General features: G+C 42.5%; 3 protein-coding genes across 4 annotated transcripts; 1 reads left to right on the top strand and 2 right to left on the bottom strand.

The window, feature by feature from the left end:
• Positions 1-509: 509 nt before the first annotated feature.
• Positions 510-4568, bottom strand: LOC133492891 (zinc finger protein OZF-like). Of its 2 annotated transcripts, none has more exons than XM_061805700.1 (3): positions 4428-4568; positions 3922-4105; positions 510-3742 (listed from the first exon to the last, which is right to left on the bottom strand). In XM_061805700.1, the coding sequence occupies exons 2-3, from the start codon at positions 4076-4078 to the stop codon at positions 2514-2516; spliced, it is 1386 nt and encodes a 461-aa protein (XP_061661684.1). In that variant the 5' UTR covers positions 4079-4105; positions 4428-4568; the 3' UTR covers positions 510-2513. The 2 variants fall into 2 exon arrangements, with proteins under 2 accessions (XP_061661684.1, XP_061661685.1); XM_061805701.1 differs by having other exon boundaries at positions 3922-4072; positions 4428-4566.
• LOC133492893 (chymotrypsin-like elastase family member 2A) lies at positions 4209-7295 on the bottom strand. Its single transcript, XM_061805703.1, has 8 exons — positions 7239-7295; positions 7054-7148; positions 6867-6973; positions 6486-6614; positions 6268-6404; positions 5779-5930; positions 5556-5705; positions 4209-5459 (listed from the first exon to the last, which is right to left on the bottom strand). The coding sequence occupies exons 1-8, from the start codon at positions 7270-7272 to the stop codon at positions 5442-5444; spliced, it is 822 nt and encodes a 273-aa protein (XP_061661687.1). The 5' UTR covers positions 7273-7295; the 3' UTR covers positions 4209-5441.
• A 917-nt stretch (positions 7296-8212) lies between these two features.
• On the top strand, positions 8213-12751 carry LOC133492892 (Golgi reassembly-stacking protein 1-like). Its single transcript, XM_061805702.1, has 8 exons — positions 8213-8338; positions 9601-9681; positions 9755-9958; positions 10022-10108; positions 10184-10314; positions 11696-11789; positions 11867-11936; positions 12049-12751. Exons 1-8 carry the CDS (start codon positions 8273-8275, stop codon positions 12216-12218), a joined length of 903 nt encoding a protein of 300 aa, XP_061661686.1. The 5' UTR covers positions 8213-8272; the 3' UTR covers positions 12219-12751.
• The last annotated feature ends 12264 nt before the right edge of the window (positions 12752-25015 follow it).

The following is a 25015-nucleotide window of genomic DNA, read 5'->3' on the forward strand; positions in this document are numbered from 1 at the left end:
CTTTTCATAGTATTTGCACCATATAATAAGAAAAAAATTTGTTAATCCCCCCGCCCCCCCAAAAAAAACGTGTTGAAGACTGAAGAAAAAAGGCTTACTTTAACTTTTTGAGAGAAACGGGAATGGTAAACAAAATGTTTGTTTTGGTGTTTTGCTCCTGAGTATGGCGTCCCAAACTCGGATTCTCACTCCATGACGGTAGGTGGCAGCAATGAACGACAATAAGCCTATAATAAGGTAATCGAAGAAGAACAATGCGGGAAGTCCAAGTTAGCATTAGCAATTTCCGCTTCCAAGTAGATAAATACAAGCTTGAAGTGTTGTGGTTGCGGTTGTTGAACTTTCAGCGACGTCAAAATGTTGAAAGGTTTGGTGAGGGAGCGACTAATCGCGGCCGCTGACGAAATATTTGGACTGTTCGAAGGCGCCAAGGAGGAGACCGAGCGACATCGGCGGCAACTGGAAGCTGTTTGCAAGACTCAAATTGTCCTCCGCGTCCAAGGTCCGCTCACATCAATACTTTCCCTTCATTTGTACATTTTTATTTAGATTAAGGTTGTGCAACACTTGACACGAAAGGTTTCTGTTTTGCTAAAAGTGAGAGCAAAACTCGTTGCCGTAGAAAGTGAATTTGTTGTTAAAACAGACAGAAAATCAGAACGCGTATATATTTGAATATGACATAATATGCAACGGTTTCACTAATCTCCCCTTCTCCAGCTAACGAGTTTATGTTTGAAATGAATAAAACACATTCAACACCGCGCCACTGTAACTACACCCGCTTTGCTGACATTTTAAACTAATTTATATTTACCTTTGACAACACATCAATGAAAATATGCAAAGACCAACGCGCCCACCTTACACTTAGCAACCAGAAACACAACAGGAAGTGATCTCGTCGCACCGCCCGATGAATGTGGCTTCAAAATAAAACGGGCCACCTACTTCCTGTGGAGTTCAACTGCATTTCCCCCTTACCATGAACATTTTTAAACGCCCGATTCCTTCCATCAGGGAAAGAATGCCAGAGCACGTGCTTTCAAAATAATAGTGCGCTTCCACACCTGGTCTCTCTTACAGTGAAGAAAATAAGTATTTGAACTCCCTGCTATGTTGCAAGTTCTCCCACTTAGAAATCATGGAGGGGTCTGAAATTTTCATTGTAGGTGCATGTCCACGGTGAGAGAAAGATAATCCAGAAATCACAATTTATGATTTTTAATGATTTATATGTGTGATACAGCTGCAAATAAGTATTTGAACACCTGAGAAAACCATTGTTAATATTTGGTACAGTAGCCTTTGTTTGCAATGACAGAGGTCAAACGTTTCCTGTGGTTGTTCACCGGGTTTGCACACACCGCAGGAGGGATTTTGGCCCACTCCTCCACGCACAGATCTTCTCTCGATCAGACAGGTTTCTGGGCTGTCGCTGAGAAACACGGAGTTTCAGCTCCCGTCAAGGATTTTCTATTGGGTTTAGGTCTGGAATCTGGCTAAAAGCCTTCGACGTGCACCGAGACACCAAGACTGAAGGAAGGATGTTTGAGGACACTAATGTAGTGATTGTCGTACTCGGTCGGGACTTGCGTAGGTTCGGCACTAATTCAAGAATAATTATTGAGGGGAGCGCGTGACGTTACATAAAGAAAACGAGAGAAACAACTCGTAAATCAAGCCTCGCGTTCTTCTTTTCCTTCATACGGCGGTTCACCAACGGCTATACAGACACATATACAGATTCTGCACACAAGTGTGATAAGTAACACGAAAATAGGAAACTGTCAACGACGAATTCGCCTTTGGGTTATAATATATTATATTATGTGGCTTCTCGGTCTTCCTCTGACTCCGGAAAGATCTCGCGCGAATATCAATGGTTTCTCCGTCGATATGCATGTAAATACCATTGAAATACTCCTCGCTGAAATACTTGAAGCCCTGCTGTCTGCTTTTCAACGATTTTTCACTGTTAGCTAAGAATGCGAGTGAGAAATCAGCCGGTAAATCGGACAATTTCGCTCTAGTCTTTTCTTCCTGCCCCTCCATTTTTGCTAATTGTTTGTCTGACGTTAGCGCACGTGGCGTGACGTTACTTCAGGAGGCGTGGTTAAGTGCCCTGTACGGAGGGGTCAATTGACGACAACCGGAAGCTGTTGACGTACCTTGCGGCACTCGACATTGTCAAAACGCATCGGTCTGAAGCGTTCCCAGTCGGCCGGGACTGGAAACGGAAGCATTCTGGAGACGCGCAGCTGTTGGCAGCGGAGAAGATCTGGTCCATAATCATAATCAAAGACAAAACACGCAAATTGCAATCAATTTTGCCGGCAGAGCAATTGAAAACAAAACGATACATGCATACAGATTGAACAGGAAGCAAAAATGAAACCTTTACTGTCAATGTTCGGCACAAATGTAACAACATTTGACACAAATGGGCTGTAGAAACCAAACCAATGGAAGTTACAGTTTTTGAGAAAATAAAAATAATATTAGTACGTGGTTTAACTTAAAGCATTAATTCTGCCTTTGTCATGTGTCCGCATGTGTGCCGCCAAACTGCTCCGGTGAGCATAAGTTCCATCGCAAACTGAGCAACAAAAGGGTTTTTCTCCTGTGTGTGTTCTCACGTGAGATTCCAGATGTCCCCTTTGATAGAATGTTTTGTTGCAAAATAAGCAACTGAACGGTTTCTCTTCTGTGTGCGTTTTCATGTGCGCCCTCCAGTTTTGCTTAAAAAAGAACGTTTTGCCGCACAACGAGCAACTGAAGGGTTTTTCTCCCGTATGGATTATCATGTGAGACTTCACCGATTCCTTTCGAGAGAACCCAGAACCGCAGACCGAGCAACGAAATGGTTTTTCCCCGATGTGTGTTTTCATGTGAGACCCCAGATGTCCCCTTTGATTAAATGTTTTATTACACAAGGAGCAGACAAAAGGTTTTTCTCCCGTGTGTGTTCTCATGTGTGACTCCATACTTATCTTATGGTGATATGTTTTGCCGCAAGTTGAACAACGAAAGGGTTTTTCGATGTTGTGTATTTTCATATGTGAGTCCAGATGACCCCTTTGGTGGAACGTTTTAGCGCACAACAAGCAACCGAAAGGTTTTTCCCTGGTGTGCGTCCTCATGTGTTTCACCATGCCGTCTTTGAGAGTGAACGCTTTCCCGCAAATTGAGCAACTGAAGGGTTTTTCCCCCGTGTGTATTCTCATGTGCGCGACCACGTTCGGCTTTCGGGTAAACATTTTGCCACAAACGGAGCAGCTGAAATCTTCATCGCGGGGGTGATGTCTCCCGTTTGTTTTCTTTTCGGAGCGTTCCAACTGTTTGTCGCCCCCTTCACAGTCTTGGCTGCCGCTCAAGGGTTCATCCACGTCATCGGTGTCAGACAGCGGCGCTAAGAGGTTGTCTGGTGGCGGGCCTCCATCGTGGTCTCCATTTGGACTCTGATGATGAAGCTGTGTCCACTCGGGTGATCTATCTCCATCATCCTCCTTTTTGATGGAGACACCAGTCAGTGGCAATTCGCTGACATCCAATTCTTCCTCTTCCTCTTTAACACGGGCGTGCTCTGCGTCCTCCTCTTCGCTCTTAATGTGGCGAGGCTTTGTATCTCCCGCTTCCTCTTTAACATGGCGTGGAAGCGAATCCGCCGACTCCAAGCTGGACCTCCTCAACTGTGGCTGAAGGAGAGGCTCTCCTTGACGACCTGTAAACTGCTGGATGTCTGCAGGGCACGAGGAACACAAGTGGTATGAAGCAATTCAAGTTTTTTCCCCCTTGTGATATGTATTCAAATTATTTTAGCAGAATGTGTACTACAAACTCAACTGGTACGTTTTTTTTTTAAATTTATAATGCACTTTTTGTCTCTTTTTTTAGAGCATTCCATCTGCGTCTCGTCACCTTCAAAGTTTCCATCGCTCCTCAAAGGTTCTTCCATGCCGTCGCAGTCCGGCACTGGCGCTAAAAAGGTTGGCTGGTTGTGGTCCTCGACAGCGGTCTCCACTTGGACTTTGATGATGAAGCTGTGAGCAATCGGTGGTCCCGCTTCAATCTCCATGGAGACAACAGGAAGTAGTCAGACGTGCTGTCGTATGACAACATATAAACAGCATCAGCAGTGGTTTAGATTTTAGATCGGCTAATCGGGGCTGCTAGCTGACTGAGAGTAACAATTGTAATGGGGAATATTGTGGGGGGTTGTATTAATTTGGTTATAGACATGATACAAGCACCACGTCGTTGTTTTTAATTACATTTCTTGGACATCTGACTCCTAACACTGTCTACATAATTTGTTGTTGTTTTTTTTTACTTGTGTTTTAACAGTGAGCTAGCTTAAAGTATTGCACGCCATTTTTAGATAAATATGTCATCTATAATTCAAAGTCGAAGTTCAGAGAATAGACCTTTACAACACGAGTCTGTTGCGAACAGCTGCCAAATGTCGTAGCTTGGGCTCCTCACGCTCACTCGCGACAAAGTTGCGTCTCGTTTGAAGCTGTAATCCTTCAAAACAGCACGTACATCCCTCTAACGACCACTTCTTTACCAACTCTTCCAAAATGAAAAAAAAAAATGTTGGAGATGGTTTAATGACGACAACAACACGCTTGTTTGGCGTTTTATGAGTCACTTGAAACGCTGCCCGCATTGTTGCTATGCTAACTTCCGTATTTTGTTTTCTTCTTCCTCGCGTTTAACGGCGGTTTGCAAATTGTATGTACATTACCGCCATCTATGGATAGAAAATGCGTACTGCTTTAGTTTCCAATTAGATGTGGTCTTTTGCGTTCATTAGATAAAGGGAATGCGTTCATTAAAAAAAGGGAAATACAGTTTAAAAATAATTAATTAATAATTAAGTCCACATTATATAGTGGAAGCTGAATGATTATTAGTGCAATTACCGGTCTTTAGAGGAATAAATATTCAACAAAAACACTACGTTGTCTGCTTCTTCTGATAGCATCATAAAGGGGAATACTTCAAAACATTTATTTTCCCATTTGCGTGTCCTCATGTGTGCAGTTAAACTCCTTCTGCTGCAAACTGAACACTTGAAAGGTTTCTCTTGTGTGTGTTCTCACGTGTTATTCCAGATGTGAACTTTGGCAATGTTTTAGTACACATTGAGCAACCAAAAGGTTTCTTTTTTTCTCTTCTCGGTGGGTTGCCATGTGTGTTTTCAGGCTTTGTATATATTCTAATGTATGATTTCACATGTTCCTTTTGAGAAACCAAAGTTTTTTTTTTTTTTCAGTTGTATATTTGAGTCTGAGAACTAGAGTGGACTCAACCTATTTTTGTCAGTTAAGTGGAGAAATAAATTGTGAAAAGGCGTATATTTCTTTTGACACAGTATTTTTTTTTTAATGTAGATTTTATTTGATACGCAATATGAAGTCCCCCGGTTGTGGCGCCTATGCACCCATGATAACCTGCGGGTAAAACACAACAAGATAAAGATGAATTCGAAAAAAAGTAAGTAGCAATGATCACTTGATGAGAGACAAACGTAGCACGGTTGTGCTTACAGAATAAATCCAGTCCTGGAAGGAGGAGACCCGGGTGAAGACGGTGGGTTTGGAAACCTGGTTGCACCTGCCGGATGGTCCGTAACTGACCACCCCGTGGATCCTCCACTCCTCATCGGTGAAGCAGTTGAGGGGTCCCCCAGAGTCGCCCTGGTGAGAACACCCGCAATTGAGTCGTTTTACGGAAGGCGGGTGGATTGCAAGAGGGCGAACGCCGTCCCACCTGACAGCCCGAGACCACTCCGTCCCCTCCGGCGCACACCATGCTCTTCAGGGCGATGCCCCCCCACCACTCCGGCTGGGAGCAGACCGAGTGCTCCACCACTTTGATGGGGGACACCTGCAGGATGTCGGGGGTGATGCTGGACGCTTCATCTGGACAAAAAGAATACTTATTTCATCCATCCAACCATCAATTTTCTTTGCCGCTTATCCTCACAAGGGTGGCAGGGCGCGCTGGAGCCTATCCCAGCTGTCAACGGGCAGGAGGCGGGGTACACCCTGAACTGGTCGCCACCCAATTGCAGGGGACATAGAGACAGTTGCATTTCATTTCAATGCATTTTTTTTTTAAATGTGGATTACATTTTGTTTGAATGACATTTCTTTTCCTTTGAGATCCATTTTAATTTTGTTTCCATTTTATTTAACGACGGCGTTCCTGTCAGTGTGGTTTCCCTCTGTGAATTTCTCTTGACTTTCTCTGACTTACAATCCATGATCCCCCAGCCGGTGATGAAACAGGTGAAGTCGTGAGGCAGCGTTTCATCCGGCCTGGGCAGGTTGCCGATGGCGACGAAGCCGTTGTCGTAAACGGGCTGAGCCAGCCTCAGGAGAGCGATGTCGTTTCTAATCGACAAAGCACACACAGGCGCCTGCATTCGGATGACCTGTCGGCGGCCGATGCGACTCAGCGGGTTCGAGTGTTACCCGATGCCGAGGTTGCCCGTCCACTCGGGGTGCACGTAAATCCTCTCGACCGGGATGAACTGCTCGCTGCCGTCGTACTCGAACAGGTTGTACTCCCCCACCGCCACGCGGTACTGGCTGGGATCCGGACTGACGTGCGTGTCACAACACAACAAGTCAAGCAGAAGCGAGGAAGCGTATTAAAACGTCATAGGGCTGCCTAGTCAATCTCCAGACCTAAACCCAATAGTAAAGGGTGGGCGGAGTCGAAGTGTTCCCTGTGTTCGCTGTGTTCCCAACGACCATATAAATTCGAGATTATTATTTCTATGGAAGTCACTAGGAATGAAACATGTATTATTATTATTTTTTTTTTATGTGTTGTGCATATCGGTGCCCAACCTGAGGATACAATGAGCCGCTGTCAGGATGTAAAAGGCATCAACGATGGAGCCGCCACATATGTGACTAAAAGAACCTTCATTGTACGAATCCAGCTGCAGGGAAGCCTGGAAAAAGCGACCCCCGCAAAAAAAAAAAATAATTGTGATTTTATTTTATTGATTACATTTTTTTTTTTAGTGCTTACCTGCCATTTCCAGGTGTTGGGTTTCGCATCGCTGCCTCCTATGACTCTCTGGTTGTTCACGTAGTGGTTATGCGGTACCTGGGCGCCAATCAGCCCTTTTGAACACGGTATTAAAACCATAAATTATGTTAAACGTGATGCATTTGTCACGTTGGATAAGCCAAAAAAAAAAAAAAAATTCTCACCGACACAGCAGAGGAAAGTCGCGAGCCAAATCATTTTGGAAGAACAGACGCAGAATTGCGTTCCAAGATTTTATACTTTAGGGGGACCTTCGGTGAGATAAGTGCGGTGCTCTTTGCCAATGTGCAAACACTTTTTTTTTTCCCTTTCCGTCCAAAAAATTCAACCTACTTCGTCATAATATCCGTGCAATAATTATTATATCCATACAGAAGATCATTAGCAAATGCGTGTAAGCTAATGCAATCTACAATGTGTTGTGTAATTATCCGTTTTTATTCTTTATTTTAATTTCCATGCCAATTTTGCAAGCAGGGCCTGTTATCGTAGGTGGGAAACGAGCAGGTGCCGTTCTATTCAAAGTCAACTAAAACATGTGCAAAGTGCACGACTCCCATGTATAAAATTCCCAGTTTGATGTGCCGCTGGGAGGTCAAAAAACTGCAAAATTGATGTTAGCATTGCTGATTTGCAGTCCTTCAGAAACAAGCATGTGACAGGAATGGATTTAATTTATTTATTTAGTTTTGCCATAGGGTTAGGTTTAGAAAATAAACAAAGAAAATTCTATATACAAAGTACAGAAAGAAAAAAAAACGTGTTCATTTTTTCCCCTCAGGATTTTATCATTTATATGACGTTTGTTTTGTTATATTATCATTCGCAGTAGTCATGCTGCTTTTGTTATTCAATATCTGACTGAGAAGTAAAGCTGGGTAATAATAATAATCATGATAACAATAATATTACAATATTATTGTTGTAATTTATTACTGTAGTGTAGTTCACACGATGAAAATGCTAGCTAGGCGTTGACATTGTTTGCTAGGCGACTGCTTAGCAACAGCTCGACACAGACTAAACAAATCGATGCCAGAGTGCTGATCGCCTGCCCGTCAAATGAATGGCGATCGATCCATATCTGTCATCGCTGTTTATTGCTTTTGACTTGCCGCTCCTTCAACGCCCGTCTCTTCCCGTGACTTCCAAATGTGACTTTATTTCAGCGACGTTATTCACGGAGTCAGCGAGGGCGATGGGCTTGGTCCAAGGCTCGTTTCTGTCCCGAGGGGAGGCTTCAAGCGGCTACCACGTCCACGGGGTACGTGTGCTCACTTCGAAGTCGTAGTTGTCGGCAAGCTTTCGCAGAGTACTGCAAAGTGTACAACACTCATGCTCTTCACCTGTTTTAAGTGTCACCTAAATAAATTGCTTGCATTCATGACATTTTTTTAATAACACTGCTTGTGGTGCAAAGTTGTTGCATTGTCATTAAAAAAAAAAAAAAGTATCCGGGTAATAAAATCCACCTGCGATGAGGTGGCATTTGGCACTTATCCAAGTCATTCAGACTTTTAACACCACTATTAGTAAATGTTGTTACTAAAATTAAGCTTCTTAAAGTTGACATTTTTTTCGATACATTTTTTTTGGTTAGCTATTTTATTCATTTATTTAATTTTTTTTTTACAAATTTTGCGGTTGAAGCTTCTTTCTCTAGGGCCCCTTCGTTTCTTTTTAATTATATATATATATATATATATATATATATATATATATATTGCCAGTATGGAAAACCCCCATGCATGGTATAGTAATATCCTATGTGCAGGTGTTTGCAAGAATGAGGCGAGCTGAAGAATTTTTATCCATAAATGTTTGACATTCATAAAAAAAAAAAAAAATCCATATCCTTTCAATGATACATTTTTCCCACTACGTTTTTTTAGATTTTAATGGGTGTTAAGTATACCCTTTGTGGGTGTTTGGAAATATAGAAACAAGTACAAAATAAATATTGAAAAAAGGAAAATAAAAAGTTTAAAAAAATCTTTCTCTTATGTAGTTAAGTATGTCATTATGTGTAGTTTTTTTTAGATAAAGGTTTTTTGTTAGTTATTTTATTTATTTTGTGTGTGTGTGTGTGTGTGTGTGTGTGCGTGTGTGCGTGTATGGAAAAGCCCCATACATGGTGTAATAAATATCCCACGTGTGGGTGTTTGCAAGAATGAGGCGAGCTGAAGAATTTTTATCCACCATAATTTTTGACATTTCATTAAAATAAAATCCATATCCTTGAAATTATATATTTTTCCCACTATGCTTTCTTAGATTTTAATGGGTGTTAAGTATACCCTTTGTGGGTGTTTGGAAAAATAAAAAGTACAAAATAAATATGATAAAAGGAGGAAAATATATATTTTTTAAAAATCTTTCTCTTATTTAGTTAAGTATATCATTATGTGTAGTTTCTACATTTTATTCAGTTATTATTTTGTCTTCCATGACAGGGGGAATGTATCAGGGGACTGGAATTCTCCACTGTCTTTTATTTTATTTTATTATTATTATTTTTTCCCCTAGATTCAAGATGGCTCCCCTGCATTCAAGGCCGGTTTGGAGCCATTTTTCGACTTCATCATCTCCATTGGAAACACAAGACTTGTGTGTAAACACGCCAAAGTATCATACGTTGGAGTAGGTCACGGTTGTGCATTAATATTTCTGATGTATGCAGAGTAAAGAAGGCGACTTATTGAAAGACTTGCTGAAGGCCAACGTGGAGAAGGCCGTGAAGCTGCAAGTGTACAACAGCAAGACTCAGCGGGTGAGGGAGCTGGAGGTGACCCCGGGCAACATGTGGGGGGGCCAGGGCCTCCTGGGGGCCAGTGTCCGCTTCTGCAGCTTTGAGGGGGCCGCTGAAAACGTCTGGCACGTCCTCGTAAGCAAGCGGCAATAGAACCGGCCGAACCTTTCAGCTGTTTCAAACTTTCCCCTCTGCCAGGACGTCGAGGCCGACTCCCCCGCAGCCTCCGCCGGCCTCGTCCCGCACGTCGACTTCATCGTGGGAGCTGACCAGCTGTTGCAGAGTGTACGTCTATTTTTGTCCGCAGTGGAAACATTTCAATTCTTTGGCCAACATCTTTTTTTTTTTTTTTGTGTGCAGACTGAAGACTTCTTTTCTTTAATTGAAGCCAACGAGGGCAAACGGCTCAAGCTGCTAGTGTACAACACGAAGAGCGAGCGGTGCAGAGAAGTGGAGGTGACGCCCAATGGAGGTTGGGGAGGAGAAGGAAGGTAAGCATTTCATAGGGACAGAGACACCCCCCCCACACACACAAATATCGAAAACCATCAGTTATTGACACCCTCCTTTAAAAACGTTTACAATCTATAAATCCCACAAAATGGCTGCAAGGCCCTCCACTACTCACTTCAACTAGAGTTTCTTGACAGCAGGATGTCAATGTAATAGATGTCCCCCCCCCATCCTACCAGGCCCCGCCCCTTAAAGATCAAGTGTCATGACATGGATGATTTTTTTTTTTAGGATGTTTTTATTTAAAACTAAAAAAACCCAGCCGGTATTAATCGATTCGGGTTTTTTTCACCACAAAACATGATTTGACGTATATGGCTTTTTGTAACTCCCGCCATGAAAATCCTCTTGAGGGATTTGTTTTCGACAAGAAGCAGGAAGTGACGTAAAGGGGATTAGCGCAGTCAAGCGGACTCGTTTGTTTCGATTAGTTTTACCTCCGGGGAAGGCAGCTCGTTGTTCCTTCGTGTTAGCCAAAATGCCGGCTCGTTGCATTGCTGGATATTGCTCGAACACTTCATTCTTCATACTTTTCAAAATGACCCGGTTCATCGTGAAAAATGGATTGCACGGTTGCAAAGGACGAGAGCTTTGTGGATTCCAAATGACAGGTAGGTGTGTCTAGAGCTACTAAAAAAAATAATAGTTTGCGGGGACCACATAATCCGTAACAAAAGATCCGCGTACCTATGACAGGCGTGCTAAATGTGCCGATGTGCATGTCGGACGGCTTCCGCGTCGGGCCGCGAAGGCTTCTGCGTCGTGGACGAGCACGGGTTCGGCCGGGCTGGCTCATACATACTGTGTTGGGAGTCTGTTGTTAGTCAGAAGTGATCCGCATATCATCTAAATACGGCTCGAAACAATAGGGTAATATTGCCCCGGCAACTGCGTCAAAAGGGGCGTGTTCGTTTCCCAAAGTAGGGAGTACCGCGTAGTTTTCAATGGCGAATGTCCGGGTGACGTCACGGACAGAGGACGCAGCCAATATGGCGACCACTTGGATTTTCGAATGACACTTCCGCAACTTTGCGCATGGATCACCCGCTCTCCGCTCATATTTATTTTTTCGTATGGACATTGAAGTGAATAATGTTTTATGTATTTTTCATTTCAATATCGATTTTAGTCTATAAGGATGACACTTGACAGACACTATAACACATCCATTTGCGGTGTTTATCTACGTTCACAATGCAGTAGATGTGTGTTTAGATCATTTTAAATGCATTGAGAAGATGTGAGAAGAGCAAAACTGCAACAACAAAAAAAGCTTGTATGGACTTTCTATTGATTATTTAAAGTTAAAGAAAGTAAAATCCGCTTGTACTGCATCTTCTATTTTGTATAACATCTCAGCTTGGGCTGCGGTATCGGCTACGGCTATTTGCACCGTATTCCGACCCGTCCGCCTGCGGCCGGCGTTTCGCCGTCTGACGTGGGTGGCAACGAGGTACGTCTCATTCTGGGGAAAAAAAAAAAAAAAAAAAAATATATATATATATATATATATATATAAAATATTCCCAGGTGCCTTTGCTAAGTGGAGATAAACTTTGTGAGCAGCGCCATTGTGGAGCCGCCCAATCGTCAGACTTTGGTAAGCTGAAGATTAATTTTAATGCATCTTGTTAAGTAAATACGGATACATGATTTAAAATAATAATAAATACGTATACGATTTAAAGACCGATTTTTGACTTTCTTTCCAGATTTCTCCTCCATGCCCCAAATATGTCCTGAATTGGACTCGGAGAATCAAACGACTGGGCCCGCCCAGGTTGGAGATCCGAACGAGAGAGACTGTCTCGGTCCTGTCGTCGCCACGGAAACGCGACCCGCCATCGAGGTGCGACTCGCTGAACCTATTTTGAACTCTTGATGTTAAGACGTGCCTGGAATAATTGCCATAGCCATATTAGACTTGCAAAAAAAAAAAAAGCTTCTTTATTGCTGCGTATGCTAATTTGCACATTTTACCTCCAAAGATTTAAGTTCTTGTCATGTGGCCATCCAGTGAGGACACTCACTGCACTGTTTACAAATCTCAGGCATTTATTGTATCGCCTTTTTGCCTTTTTTCCAACCTGATTGCTTGCCTACACATTGCGACGGTTCTCGTGTTTAATTGTCTATTGTAAAATTTATAATTATAGAATTATGTCATTGATTTTAACAATGGATGAAAGATTATTTATTCAACCTTCAGTTACCTGCTAATTTTAAGCATAAATATGGTAAATCCGTTTGCATCAAGGTCTGTCTTTATGTATATGTGTATTTGCCACACAAAAATGATAAATTAGACATTTTCACATTCATTTTCAACCCCTTTTCACTGCCAAGTCGTTTAACAAAACTCAACAACTCAAGTCAACATGTGACAATGGCTTGGCTTTCAAGTTGTCTGCAATTAAAAAATGTATCAAGAACTACAGCGATCACTTTCTTGCTCAAACCGGCACCATCGTAAAAGCATTTATTAAATCTGCAGGTAATAGTTTGATTGACATAACTCGGACAAGAACCCAAAATGGCAACAAAAAAAAACGTATTTTTTTTTATTTTATTTTGTAATTTTGTGGAAAAACGTAAAATTAAAAAAAAAAGTTGAAAGTTGCACCCGGAAAGCAAAAAAATAAATAAATAAAATTGGGGGATGGGTGATGTTCAGGAGGGCCAGGATAGCTCCTACATGAGGGTACCTAAACAGATACCCCCCCCACACACCCCCCAGGCCCCCAGACGTCCAATCAACACACAAATCCACAAATTTCAAATTTCAACTTTCTTGTACACTTACCTAAAATTGCGTGATGTCGTTCCAAGTTCAAATTGTTTTTCCTTCAGGAAATTGATTGAAATTCCACTTTTCGACAGCAGATGTCAGCAAAACATCATCTAAATTATTGCTCCTCAAGCTTAAAAAAATCAACCCCCCAGAAAAAAGACTTATTATGAATGCTGACATGGAAAAAGTCTGTTGATAACATATGACCAAAGTCCATCCTATAATTCATCTGTAGCGCGTTCATATTCTTGTGTTGCAATTGTTTTATTATTTCCTGTGCATCATTTGATTCCCCCCCAATCGTAATGGGATTTCCTCCCAATTTTCCGTCCCGTCCCGGAGATGACATCCAGACGTAATGAAGAGAACTCGGGTAGTGTGAGATGCAGTAGGAGGACAGCGGATGAGCCTCAATTATTTAGGAGGGCGCTCCCCCGTGGAAAAGGGATGGGGGGGGGGCGAAAGACGAAAGAGAAGCGGCATGTGGGTTTGAAACATGAGGAGGATTTGTTGTAAGACGGCAAGCGATTGCGAGCGCTTCTCATTATTCACTTCAGCAGCCGCGTCGGTGTGGTTTTATTGACCTGCTTGTGTTACTCGCTTGCCGTGTGTAAGCGTTTTGTCATGGTATCTAACCACTGGGCACTGTGTAGCATTTTTTATAATCTACCTTTTGTGCTATCTTCGGTGTAGCTTCACAGAGCACAATATAAAATCTTTAGCTAGCTCAGATTGCTATCATGGTATCAATTAGCATAACGTCTGTTAGCATGTTTGCATTTCTCCAATCTCAGTAGATTTTTTTTTTTAATTTATCCAAGATGTCTCCTGATGCATGAGATTTATTCATTACCAATCATTTTGATCAATATTTAGTGCATTGCTATTCACAGATCATTGCTCAGTGGTTTAAGCAAGCCAAATTGAAAGATATTCAACCTTCCTGTTAAGTTTGTTTCTCAGGAACAGCAAAACGGCCCTGACCTTTGGTTTGCCCTCCCGTTGCCCTGTTAGCTTTTGCAAAACATAGCATTGTTAGCCCGAGCCTGGGGGAGAAAGCTCCTGAACGACTGCAGAGCCTCTCCGTCATTACCCCCTCGCTCCATCTCTCTCTCTCTTTTTTATAATGTTGCGAGGGTTTGGAAAGAAGCGATGACGCATCTGCACTCGCTTGTCATCTCGGCTTTATTTCAGGCTCACAGGCACCAGCATCGTGTTCAGCACCACTGCCTCGCGCCTGTCGCTCCTGCGTGACAAATTGGGGATTAGATGAACTTGCGACTGGGGGGACAACAACCGGGAGACGACGTGGAGGGAAAAAGATTGTGACAATTTAATTATGGCTCTTTGAGAATGCAGTAGAATTTTGTTAAAACAAAAAAACACAGTCATTAGTAGGAAACTGACCATTTTAAAACTATTGTAATTTTCAGCCTACAAAGCGCACCTATGTATCAGCCTCACCCAGTACATTTGTGAGGGAAATACCATTTGGTACATAGCCGCACCTGTGCAAAAGCCGCATGTGCCCACATTGAAACACGAGATATTTACAAAGCAAAAGTATAAAGAGTTTTCAAAGTTTTATTACTTTAGCTTAGCTTAACATAGCAACAACACGATAGCATGAACAGGGCTGGTTAATAAAAAAATAAAATAAAATAAAACAAAACAGCTGTAGTAGCAACACGGTAGCACAGCACTAAAAAAAAAAAAAAAAACATACCTAAATCACTGAGAGACAGCAGCAACATGCTAGTGCGGGACTAACGGTAGGGTGGCGCTAACCGGCCCAGATTAAAAAAAACAACAACATACCAGTAAAAATCACTGAGACACAGCAACACGCTAGCACAGCCCAGCGCTAATAGGGCCGGTTAAAAAAAAACATACAGGTAAAAATCACTTGATGCAACAACATGCTAACGCAAGCGCAGCGCTAATAGGGCCAGTTGGAAAAAAAAAAACCAACATACCGGTAAAAATCACTTCCTCAGCACATATATTCCACCGGTCTTACTCTTACCTTTTCCGCTTGAGTGCCCCCTTGCAGCCGTTCGTAAAAATGTACAAACTAGCCGCATGAGCCGCAGGGTTGAAAGCGTGTAAAAATAGTCGCGGCTTATAGGCTGGAAATTATGGTACTTCTAAAGATTTATTATTGTTTTATTGTATTAATTAACCAAATGTAACCTAAAACTGAAACTATAGCAGTAGTCACATTCATAGCACTTTAATTAGCTGTACCTTTACAGTATGTTTTGATGAGTTCTTTGGGTCATAATCACTTTTTTCCATCCATCCATCCATCCATTTTCTTGGCCGCTTATCCTCACAAGGGTTGCAGGGAGTGCTGGAGCCTATCTCAGCTTTCAATGGGCAGGAGGCGCAGTACACCCTGAATGGGTTGCCAGCAAATCGCAGGGCACATAGAGACAAACTATCGTACTCGCCATCACACCTAGGGGCAATTTAGAGTGTCCAATTACCATCCAGTAAAGATGGCGGGATGTGGCACTTTCTCCCAAGCCGTCTCTGACTCATTTAGAGAACTTCTTGCGCACGCGCCTTGGGCAGATTTCGCTCCATTGCGGCGTTCCCAGCAGTTTTCCCGGTGACCGAGATCCCGACCGAAGTTTCAAGCCGTGTGCTTTGACTCTCCTTCCCTTTCCTTTCACTTCGCCACGCTCGCTTTAACGAGCCAAGAGATCGCCGCGGCCCGAGACCTCAGGCGCCTGACGCTCTTGTGCATCATCCGCTTTCACAAACACAAAAGTCTCCGTTTCTTGGACGGCGAGCAAACTTGCACATTCGGCCGGGTGTAGAATTAATTATTCCCAATGCTGCACATAAAGTATGCCACGGCGCCGCAAAGATTCCCATTCTTTTTTTTTCCTGCTGAATAAAATCATAATACAGTAGCCATGGCGGCACTGTGCGCCATCTTATTAGTGTTGGTCTACATGCAGTAAACATGGCAAGCGAGCGACGAATGCCTGTGTGTGTTTTCCAAGGCTGTAATTACATTCATGCTCAGAGGCCTAAATTCGTTAGGAGCCTGTTTGTGTGTGTGTGTGTGTGTGTGTGTGTGTGTGTGTGTGTGTGCGCGTGTGTGTGTGTTTGTGTTATCATTACGACCCCCGGCTATAGATATACATTATATTTGTTAAGCTGCAGTCCACAAAAAACGCCTAAAGGCATACATGGCAGCATGTGTTGTTTGTCGCCTGTTGGCGTTTTATTCTCATTAATCCCGAGAGTGTGACTTATGCTCAGTACAATATAAGGAAAAATATACACCACTTGTCCTCATGAGAGTGGGCGGGTCAATATCCTCGCTGACTTTGGGCGAGAGCCAATCACATTCACTCCTAGGGACAATTTACTCAACTCAATTTTGTTTGCATTTTCCCCCAAATAGTCAATGGAACATGCAGGGAATTATTATTTTTTATTTTTCTTAAATCAAATATGATACAGTATGGGTGGCACAGTGGATGTGTGAAGTTTGCATGTTCTCCCCGTGCCTGCGTGGGTTTTCTCCAGGCATTCTAGTTTCCTCCCACATCCCAAAAACATGCAACATTAACTGGGCACTCTAAATTGCCCCGAGGTGTGATTGTGAGTGCGGCTGTTTGTCTCCATGTGCCCTGCGATTGGCTGGCAACCAGTCCAGGGTGTGCCCCGCCTCTTGCTCGTTGACAGCTGGGATAGGCTCCGACCCTCGTGAGGATAAGCTGCAAAGAAAATGGAGGAATGGGACGGATGCCCCCCTCCCTCATTATTGCTTGCTTAAAGTTATACTGCACTTTTGTTAGTAAAAACAAAAAAAAAAAGTTTACAAGGCTGAGAGAGCCGAGTCGCTACAGATACGGCAATGCGCTCCCAGCCTCGCCTACTCTACTACTAAAGCATACATTTTAAGCAAAAAAATAAATACATTCCTTAAATTAATTTATTATATAAAGTATTTAAACTATATATGTATTTCTGCTATGCAGTTTAATATCAGGAAAGGCAAAAAAAAAAAGCTTTAAAAAGCCACATTTTGGGGGGCTTGGAACACATTATTTCTTTTTCTATTCATTGTAATGGGAAACATTGATTCGGTTTTTGGACAAATCACTTCTCAAACCGTTTTCTGGAACGGATTGAGGTTGAGAACCAAGGAGAGACTGTGACAAAGAGAGACTGTGACAAAACTCATGTTTCTGTCTTTACATAAAAACCATTAAAAAAAAATAAATAAAAGCTACTTCCACCTAAAAATAAGCACCTCTTGGAAGTCCCCAGAAAAACCTTCATTCCTTCAACTTGTAAGTCTGTCGATTCCTTGATGCCATTTCAGGATTTAAGAATTCTACCTGTTGATGCCCCACAGGTTCTCAATAGGGTTAAGTTCAGGGGATGGTAGTAGATAGAACCTAAAGTAGATATGAATAAGAATTACTCCCCTGAGTCCTCTCTCAGTTGCTGTTTTGGAGGTATAGCTTCACGGATTTTGATTTTAGGGATGCTCTGTGGGTCCCCTGACCTCTATAGGGTTGAGGTCAGGGCATAATGGGGATCACACCATGGGTTTTATACCCATAGCAGCTCATGCTTGGATCATATTTTATTGATGTTGGTGGTAATGTGATTTGACTATTATTTGTGCAAAATATTTTTTTTGGGGGGGGGCAGTTGGCATCATGGAACACATTGTTTGGAGGTCCTGCAAAAATGTGGATGGCTTTTATTAGGTGTACTGTGAGCATAGACAAATACAAAAGCTGCATTTTCTCCTCCCGCCCTTCCTGAAAGTCGCCCTTTACATTTGAAGGCGACTGTCAGTGCACACGCCTCAGCAGAGCCCCCTAAGCCCCCCCCCCCCCCCCCTCCCACCCTTCAGCCATACTGTTTTTTTCTGCTGACTGTGTGACATATTTGCCGTGACAACGCCGCCAATGCTCAGGCTTGGTTCTGACCCGATTTGGGTGGGCAGCAGGGGTAGTGGGCTGCCTCTCAGCGTTAGCCTCAGTTTCTTTACCCTGCGGGGACAGCGTGTGCGTGACACCGCCGTACATATAAATGCAAATTGCGGATGCATTGTAAACGGAAGAGGATGCGCTTTATTACGCAAAGTTGAAAAGCTGACATTAATGAGCATGTGGAAAACGGTCACGGCTCGACAAAGCTGCGAGATGGTGTCAGGTGTCTGCAAAATGGGGGAGGCGCGCGTGTGGAACTTTATGTGCAAGCGCTGCGGTGACGCACGTGATTTGTCAGCCGCAATTGTTGCTCGGCCGCTCACAAACGACAGCGTGTACTCGTGTTTAAAAAGAAAAAAAGAAAAAGCAGTGATCCAGATGATAGCAGAACAAATGTGATTTTGATGTGGTGAGCTTGGTGCGTGTTGGATGGGGGTGGACACGTGTCAGCGGTGACAACGAAAAGAACACACCCCATCCAAATACATTGGAACAGTAAGAGCCATTTTTATTACTCTGATAGGGATATGTGGGCTGAAAATATTCATCTTAACGAGATTGATCAGCAGTTCTGGTTTCATTTGAGAAACTTGTATCCATGTGATTGATTATAGTCCTTTAAAGGTCCACTGTCATGAAATGCATGATTTTTAGTACGTTATTAATGGGGGGGGGGGGGGGGGCAGCCGGAATGGACTCATCCGTTTTTTCACCACACAACATGATTTTGACATACTGTATATGGCTTTTTATCACTCCCGCCATAAAAATCACTCTCGAGGGATTTGTTTTTGATGTGACCTTAGTAGCAAACGGCCACTCAGGCGGTCCCGTATGTTTCTGCTCGTTTTACCTGCTGGAAGGTAACACGTTGTTCCTTCGTGTTAGCCGAAATGCCGGCTCGTTGTATTGTATTGCTCGAACACTTGGGAGGATCGATTTGTTCTTCATACTTTTCCAAAAGACCCGGTTCGTCGTGAAAAACTGATTGCACGGGTGCAAAGGACAAGAGCTTTGTGGGTTCCAAATGGCACGTAGGTGTGTATACAGCTACTAACAAAAAATAAAACAAAACAATAGTTAGGGGAGGGGGGTGTGCGTAATCCACTCAGAATGATGTGAAATGTGTCGATGTACCTGACGGCTTCGGCCGGCCTGGCTCATACATACTGTCTGGGAGTCTTTTGTTGGTTAGAAGTGTTCCGCATATCATCTAAATATGGCTCGAAACGAAATGATAGGGTAATATTTCCCCGGTCACTTCACTTGATTGTGTTCGCGTTGGACAGCTTCAGGTGGGCTGGCTTATAAATACCGTCTGGCAGTCTTTTATTAATTAGAAGTGATCCGCATATCATCTAAATGACTCGAACCAATACTGTAATATTGCCCCGGTCACTTCACTCGATTGTGAGATGTTCCGTGTCCCATAGTGGGTGGCAGAGCATGTTTTTTAATGGAGAATGTCCCAATGTGACGTAATGAACAGACGTTGCAGCCAATATGGCTACCACTTGAATGTCGAATGAGACTTTTGCAACTTTGCGCATGGATGACGCGCTCACCGTTGATATTTATTTTATTCGTGTAGACATTGAAGTAAATAATATTATCTGTATTTTTCATTACAATATCTATTTTAGATAGATTTATTTTTGTTTATCGGCATGACACTTGACCTTGAATCAACAGATATAGCATAAACTGTTCAATAATGCATGAAAGCAGTTATATAATCACACTTTCAGGTAATATGTTCTTAATTCTGCAGTTTACTGAGTCAGTAGTTGAGAAACTTTTTTTTAATTATTTTTTGTATTCTATTTCTGGCGCACACCCCATGAAAAGCCCCATGTCAGAATCCATTGAATCATGAAAATGCGGTGAATGAGGAATATTATGACAAATACCTCTCAGTATGACCCACCCCGCATTTAAGCAGGATATTTCGAGGCAGATCTTTATCAAGATGTTTATTAATGAATTGACTTCTGTGTCTTTAGATGGTGCACGTGCGCCTAATGTTGTGGACTCGGCTTGCCCGGGTATTATTAGCACATCCCAACCCACGTCACACTTTTATTTTTACAATTCCCCTCTTCCGATATGCATCAATTTGGCTCCCATGTATGAGTCATCGCTGAAGCCCTGATTTCGGGGGGGGGGGGGGGGGGACACACTTTTGCTGTTATCAGGCCGGGCCAGACGGCAAAGAATCAGCCCCCGCCGCCCCCGAGACCACATGCACTCCTAATGCGCCATCAAATCAGTGGCCATCTTTGGTTTTAATGCACGGCATTAAGTGGTGATTAGCGTGCGCAGATGTGGAACGACGACGTTAGACGGTAATGATGGTGATTGCATGAAAGGACAAGCCTCCAGGGCAAAAAGGACTTTGTTTACCCAGTGAGCGAGGCAAACAGAAGCGCCAGGTGTGTGTCTACGCAGGATTTTGTGCATGGGTTTTCGTGGACTGAAGAGTTTCCACTGCAGTCCCATCAGTGCCGTGGCTCCGCCCACACACGCAAACGCATAGATGGACGCATGCAAGGAGGTTCTTAATTCTAACACAGAGCTCTGGAAGTGTACGAATATTGGGGGTTAATCAATGAATTGTTTGGAAAGAGCTTTATTAATAACTATTTTATCAATGTGTTATGAAGCCTTACTAAACAGCTATAAATCATGAGGTCCTTAGTTTCTCTAATAAGATTATGATGAGTTGCAATATAAACTGTTCCAAATTCTAGTCAGTATTCACCCAATAAAACGCAAGAACTCCCTCCCCATAAAAAGTCAGAATAGCCTATTAAACCAGACAAATGGGTTTAAAATGAATGAGTCAAGATTGTCAAAACCGCATGATTTGATTTGACATTCTTTCTTTTTATTGGAATAAATTACTTGAGTGGAGGGGTGCATTTGTTCACAGAGACGATACACCCCATGTTGACTTAATGTGATACTATTTGACGAAATATATGCCAGTACTTGTCTATAATTTATAAAACATTATGTAAGAGTAATTTGTTTTGTCGGCATAGAGATCAATGTGTATTCTTTTAATTGATGGTAATGTCGCTCATTGCCATGGCAACCACAAATCTTCACGCAGGAAGTCGTTACATGGCGTTGCGAGACCTGCTGAAAATTCTTAGAGTGACTGATTTGTCTCCACGCATTCAGAAAAAAAAAGGCCAACGTTAGGGAGAGAAAGCGTAGTCGAGGCGTTCCTATTGTTTTGTCTGCCGCTCTCAGCTGCCTCGATGATGTCACCAGCAGAAGTGGCTCCTTATCGACTGCGCTCCGAGCTCGCCTGGAGGGTGAGCGAGCTGCCAGATGCTCCCCTGGGCCGGTCGCAACTCTCCATGTGACGCCATTTAAACACGTGAGCACACGTACAGCGGATCTGAAAAGTCTACACACCCCTGTTCTAGTGCCAGGTTTATACGGATGTAAAAAAAAAAAAAAAAAAAAAAGAGACCACGGTAAAACGTTTCAGAAGTGAGATTCTTCCGATGTTCTCTTTCTTTCTGTCCCCCCATTATTATGTGCCCTGAAAATGGTTCAGCTCAGGTTTTCTTTTGGGCACATTTTTCTTTTTATATAACCCTTTTCTGAATTTTTAGGGTGTTCACTAGTTTATTTTCCAATTTCGCAACCCCGCTGCCCTCTCACAGGCGGATGCAAACCCACTGTTGCTCAGCCGAGCCGTCACAGCCTCTTATCTCCCTTTGCTTTCGCCAACGTGGACACGGCAGCCTTTTATCTTGCTTCATGATTCAATAATAAAATGACTATAACGTCTCCTCAGACGCAGACGTGCCTGGCAGTTTCACGATACATAGGAGACTGAATGCACTGGTCTATTATGAGGTGAGGTGACATTTTAAGGATGACATCAGATGTATGTTTATGCAGGTAATTTAAAAAACAAACAAACAATGCAGGTAAAACAAATGTATATGGCTTTCTAGATGCCTACGATCAAGAGGCAAAGAATCAGTGATACAGAAGAAAAATAGCCCCTGTGAGGATTGAGAGATAAAAGATGCTTTATTCTCAGGCTGGGATTCGCATACTAAATCTGAGTTAGCATCACATCTGTTTGAAAAAAAAAAAAAGAAAAGAAAAGAAAAAAAGCCATATTTGCACCAAATAGTGGGAAGTCATTCAAAACTGTCACATCTGAATCAAACCTGCTCACTTTTAGCTTTGAAAATGCTGCATTTTGCTATTAGCGCTTTATTTTGTCTCGAATGTTCTTTATCTTTACTCTAAAAATACTACATTAAACCACCAAATACATTGTACTTCTTGAAAATGCTTTGTTTACATACAAAATACTTTTTCTTCCCCGAACAGGTTTATTTAGACGTAACAATCTATTTAGTTATTTTGCCATCATAAAAAAAAATTCTATTTTACTGCTCCCCTTTAACATTCCATTTTTCCATACCGTAATTGGCTTTGGATTAGCATAAAATGTTGCAGTTAGCCTAGAAAACAATATGTGGCCGTTTTTAACATTCATCTGTTTTGGCTTGAAAATATTTTTCAATGATTTGGCTTTAACGTACCATGAAAATGGTGGATTCCTCCACAAAGTGCTATATTTTGCAGTGTATGGACTGTATTGTGCTATGAAAATGCTGCACCGACCCAGGAAACGCGCATTGTCTCTTGAGGAGGATTATGTATTTAGCCGTGATATAGTTTTATTTGGCAATGAAAACACAAGATGATCTTAAGTGCAGTACCTTCAAAATGCGAGGCAAAACTGTATCTATACTTTGAGTACTCTTTCCACCACTGTACATGGCAAATGCACTTTAGAAAGTAGAGTAATGAGCATGTTCGATGCTTTTATTGGGAAGATAAAGCTTCAGTTGCAACAGGCTGCACTTAACTAAACTATCCACACACACACACACACACACACACACCACACACACACACACACACACACCACACACACACACGTCGTCATCAGTCGACGTGACTCATCCGTCACTTGGCCTCAGCCGTCAACATTGCCTCTCACCTCTTTCGTCACACGTCACAAACATGAAAACCTCTGCGGGAAAACAGAGCGTAATAAAATGTCATCTGCAAAAAAAAAAAAAAAAAAATAGATGCCAAAACAAAATAACTCCCGTTGACCTGATTACAAAAGAAAGTGTGCAGGGCTGCTATGTGGCTTGTTACGCATCATCCCCGACGTCGCATTTTAGGTTATTGTGCTGTGTGTCAGGCCGCCCCTGTTGACGGTGCCTTTGCCTGCTTGCCCCCAATGGACGACCAATAAGAGGCTCTAAAAAAAAAAAATCATAAAAAAAACAAGCGGTTCAGCTATGCTCAGGTTGTAATACAAAGAAGAGCTGAGGCAGACGAGCACTTTGCTTCGCCACTTCATCAGTGAGTCAGTGCAGTCCTCCATAATGAGTTTTTTTTTTTTTTTTATTCGGGAGAAAAGGAAGAAAGAGTGAAAGAAAAAAAATCGAAGAACCGTAAAGATAAAGCATTTTAACTCTTGTGGGCAGCGGTTCATCCATTACGCTGCGTGTATGTGGCGTATGGAGATACAGGCAAATGTAGATACCCACCGCCGCAGGTGCCGACAACGATTAAAAATTGTACTTGAGTAAGAATACTATTACTTTAGCATAAGTATCTTTCAATTAAAAATAAAAATGTAGCCCTCCAAATAAATATTTCTCTAAGAGTGAGTATTCAGTGAAAGAAATATGTTCTCAAGTGCTGAATAACTAATAAAAAAAAAATGGTAAAGGGTTGAAGAGCTTAATTTAATTTAAAGATCACTACATATGACCGCAAGTACTTTCTTTTCTTCCATATTTGTGCATGTTCGCCAGGAACTGCGCGGACTTTACAGCTAATCAATAAGAGCAAGAATGCTGGATTATTGATTGGGCGTGTTCAGTTGCTCAGCCTCCCTCGTTTTCCGTACGTAGCGACTAATCACATCCACCGGAATGTACCCTTTCCAGCCATCCTTCACCCCGCAACCCCTCCTCTTGCTCCCTGCGGTGTGTTCCATCTGCTCGCGCCACGTGAAGGTAGAAAGACAAGTGCAAGCACAAATGCATCAATTTACATATACGGGGATGCATGCGTTTGCATTGTGTCCCAATATTGTACAACTCTTATCTTGTAACGAAACAGCAGGGTGAGGTATTAAAGCAATAGAGAGAGACGATCAGTGACAATGGGCCTTTCCGACCTGTCAGTCACTCGTACAATATTAGCCAATCAGATAGCCGCATTGTCTTAACCCCTGGCTTGACACGCCGCTCTCACTATATTGTCCCACAAGCAATGCTAGTTGTAAGTAGCGTGCGCTTGGAAAAATTAATGTTACGAAGAAAATGGTCCTCAGATGCACTCGGGGAACGTGCAATTCTGATGAAAGATATCCTGCTAGCTTACAAGGGGCCCGCTTGATTCATTTTCCAAAGCCTAAAAAACAGTTGACGAAGTGTCTACGATGGATTAAGGCTCACGGAAGAGCGTGCGTACAACTAAATGTGGACAATATCGACAAACACAAGGCTGTATGTTCGAAGTTAAGTGAGAGTTTGATTGGATTATTATCAGTGCTTTATACATTGCAGGAGAACAACTTTTACTTATAAAGACTACAATGATATTACTCGTGATCTTTCCAAGTAAAAAGTACTCACCCTGCTTTACGTGCACAGTACGATTCCACCATTTTATCCAGTCTGATTTCAATATGAAGTTTGTGAGGCGTCAAACTTTTTTTGCATCGATCGCCAACATTTCGCTGTCACTCGGCCATTGCGTCCTGCTCCATCCAAAATCTTAATTCCGTGTATACATCCTTACGTGAAATAGTTGAGACCTCTCTGTAGAACTCTCTTGGACAAGTCTGAT

Source organism: Syngnathoides biaculeatus, chromosome 19 (genome assembly GCF_019802595.1).
Source record: "Syngnathoides biaculeatus isolate LvHL_M chromosome 19, ASM1980259v1, whole genome shotgun sequence".
NCBI lineage: Eukaryota > Metazoa > Chordata > Actinopteri > Syngnathiformes > Syngnathidae > Syngnathoides > Syngnathoides biaculeatus.

Excerpts from the sequence above, each read along its gene's own strand:
- LOC133492892 (XM_061805702.1), top strand. The coding sequence starts at position 8,273 with ATGGGCTTGGTCCAAGGCTCGTTTCTGTCCCGAGGGGAGGCTTCAAGC. Across the intron at positions 10,315-11,695 it reads GGTTGGGGAGGAGAAGGAAG|CTTGGGCTGCGGTATCGGCT; the intron begins GTAAGCATTTCA and ends ATAACATCTCAG. Across the intron at positions 11,790-11,866 it reads CTGACGTGGGTGGCAACGAG|GTGCCTTTGCTAAGTGGAGA; the intron begins GTACGTCTCATT and ends AAATATTCCCAG.
- LOC133492893 (XM_061805703.1), bottom strand. The coding sequence starts at position 7,272 with ATGATTTGGCTCGCGACTTTCCTCTGCTGTGTCG. Across the intron at positions 6,974-7,053 it reads CCAACACCTGGAAATGGCAG|GCTTCCCTGCAGCTGGATTC; the intron begins GTAAGCACTAAA and ends CGCTTTTTCCAG. Across the intron at positions 6,615-6,866 it reads GCGGCTCATTGTATCCTCAG|TCCGGATCCCAGCCAGTACC; the intron begins GTTGGGCACCGA and ends CACGCACGTCAG.
- LOC133492891 (XM_061805700.1), bottom strand. The coding sequence starts at position 4,078 with ATGGAGATTGAAGCGGGACCACCGATTGCTCACAGCTTCATCATCAAA. Across the intron at positions 3,743-3,921 it reads GAGCGATGGAAACTTTGAAG|ACATCCAGCAGTTTACAGGT; the intron begins GTGACGAGACGC and ends CGTGCCCTGCAG.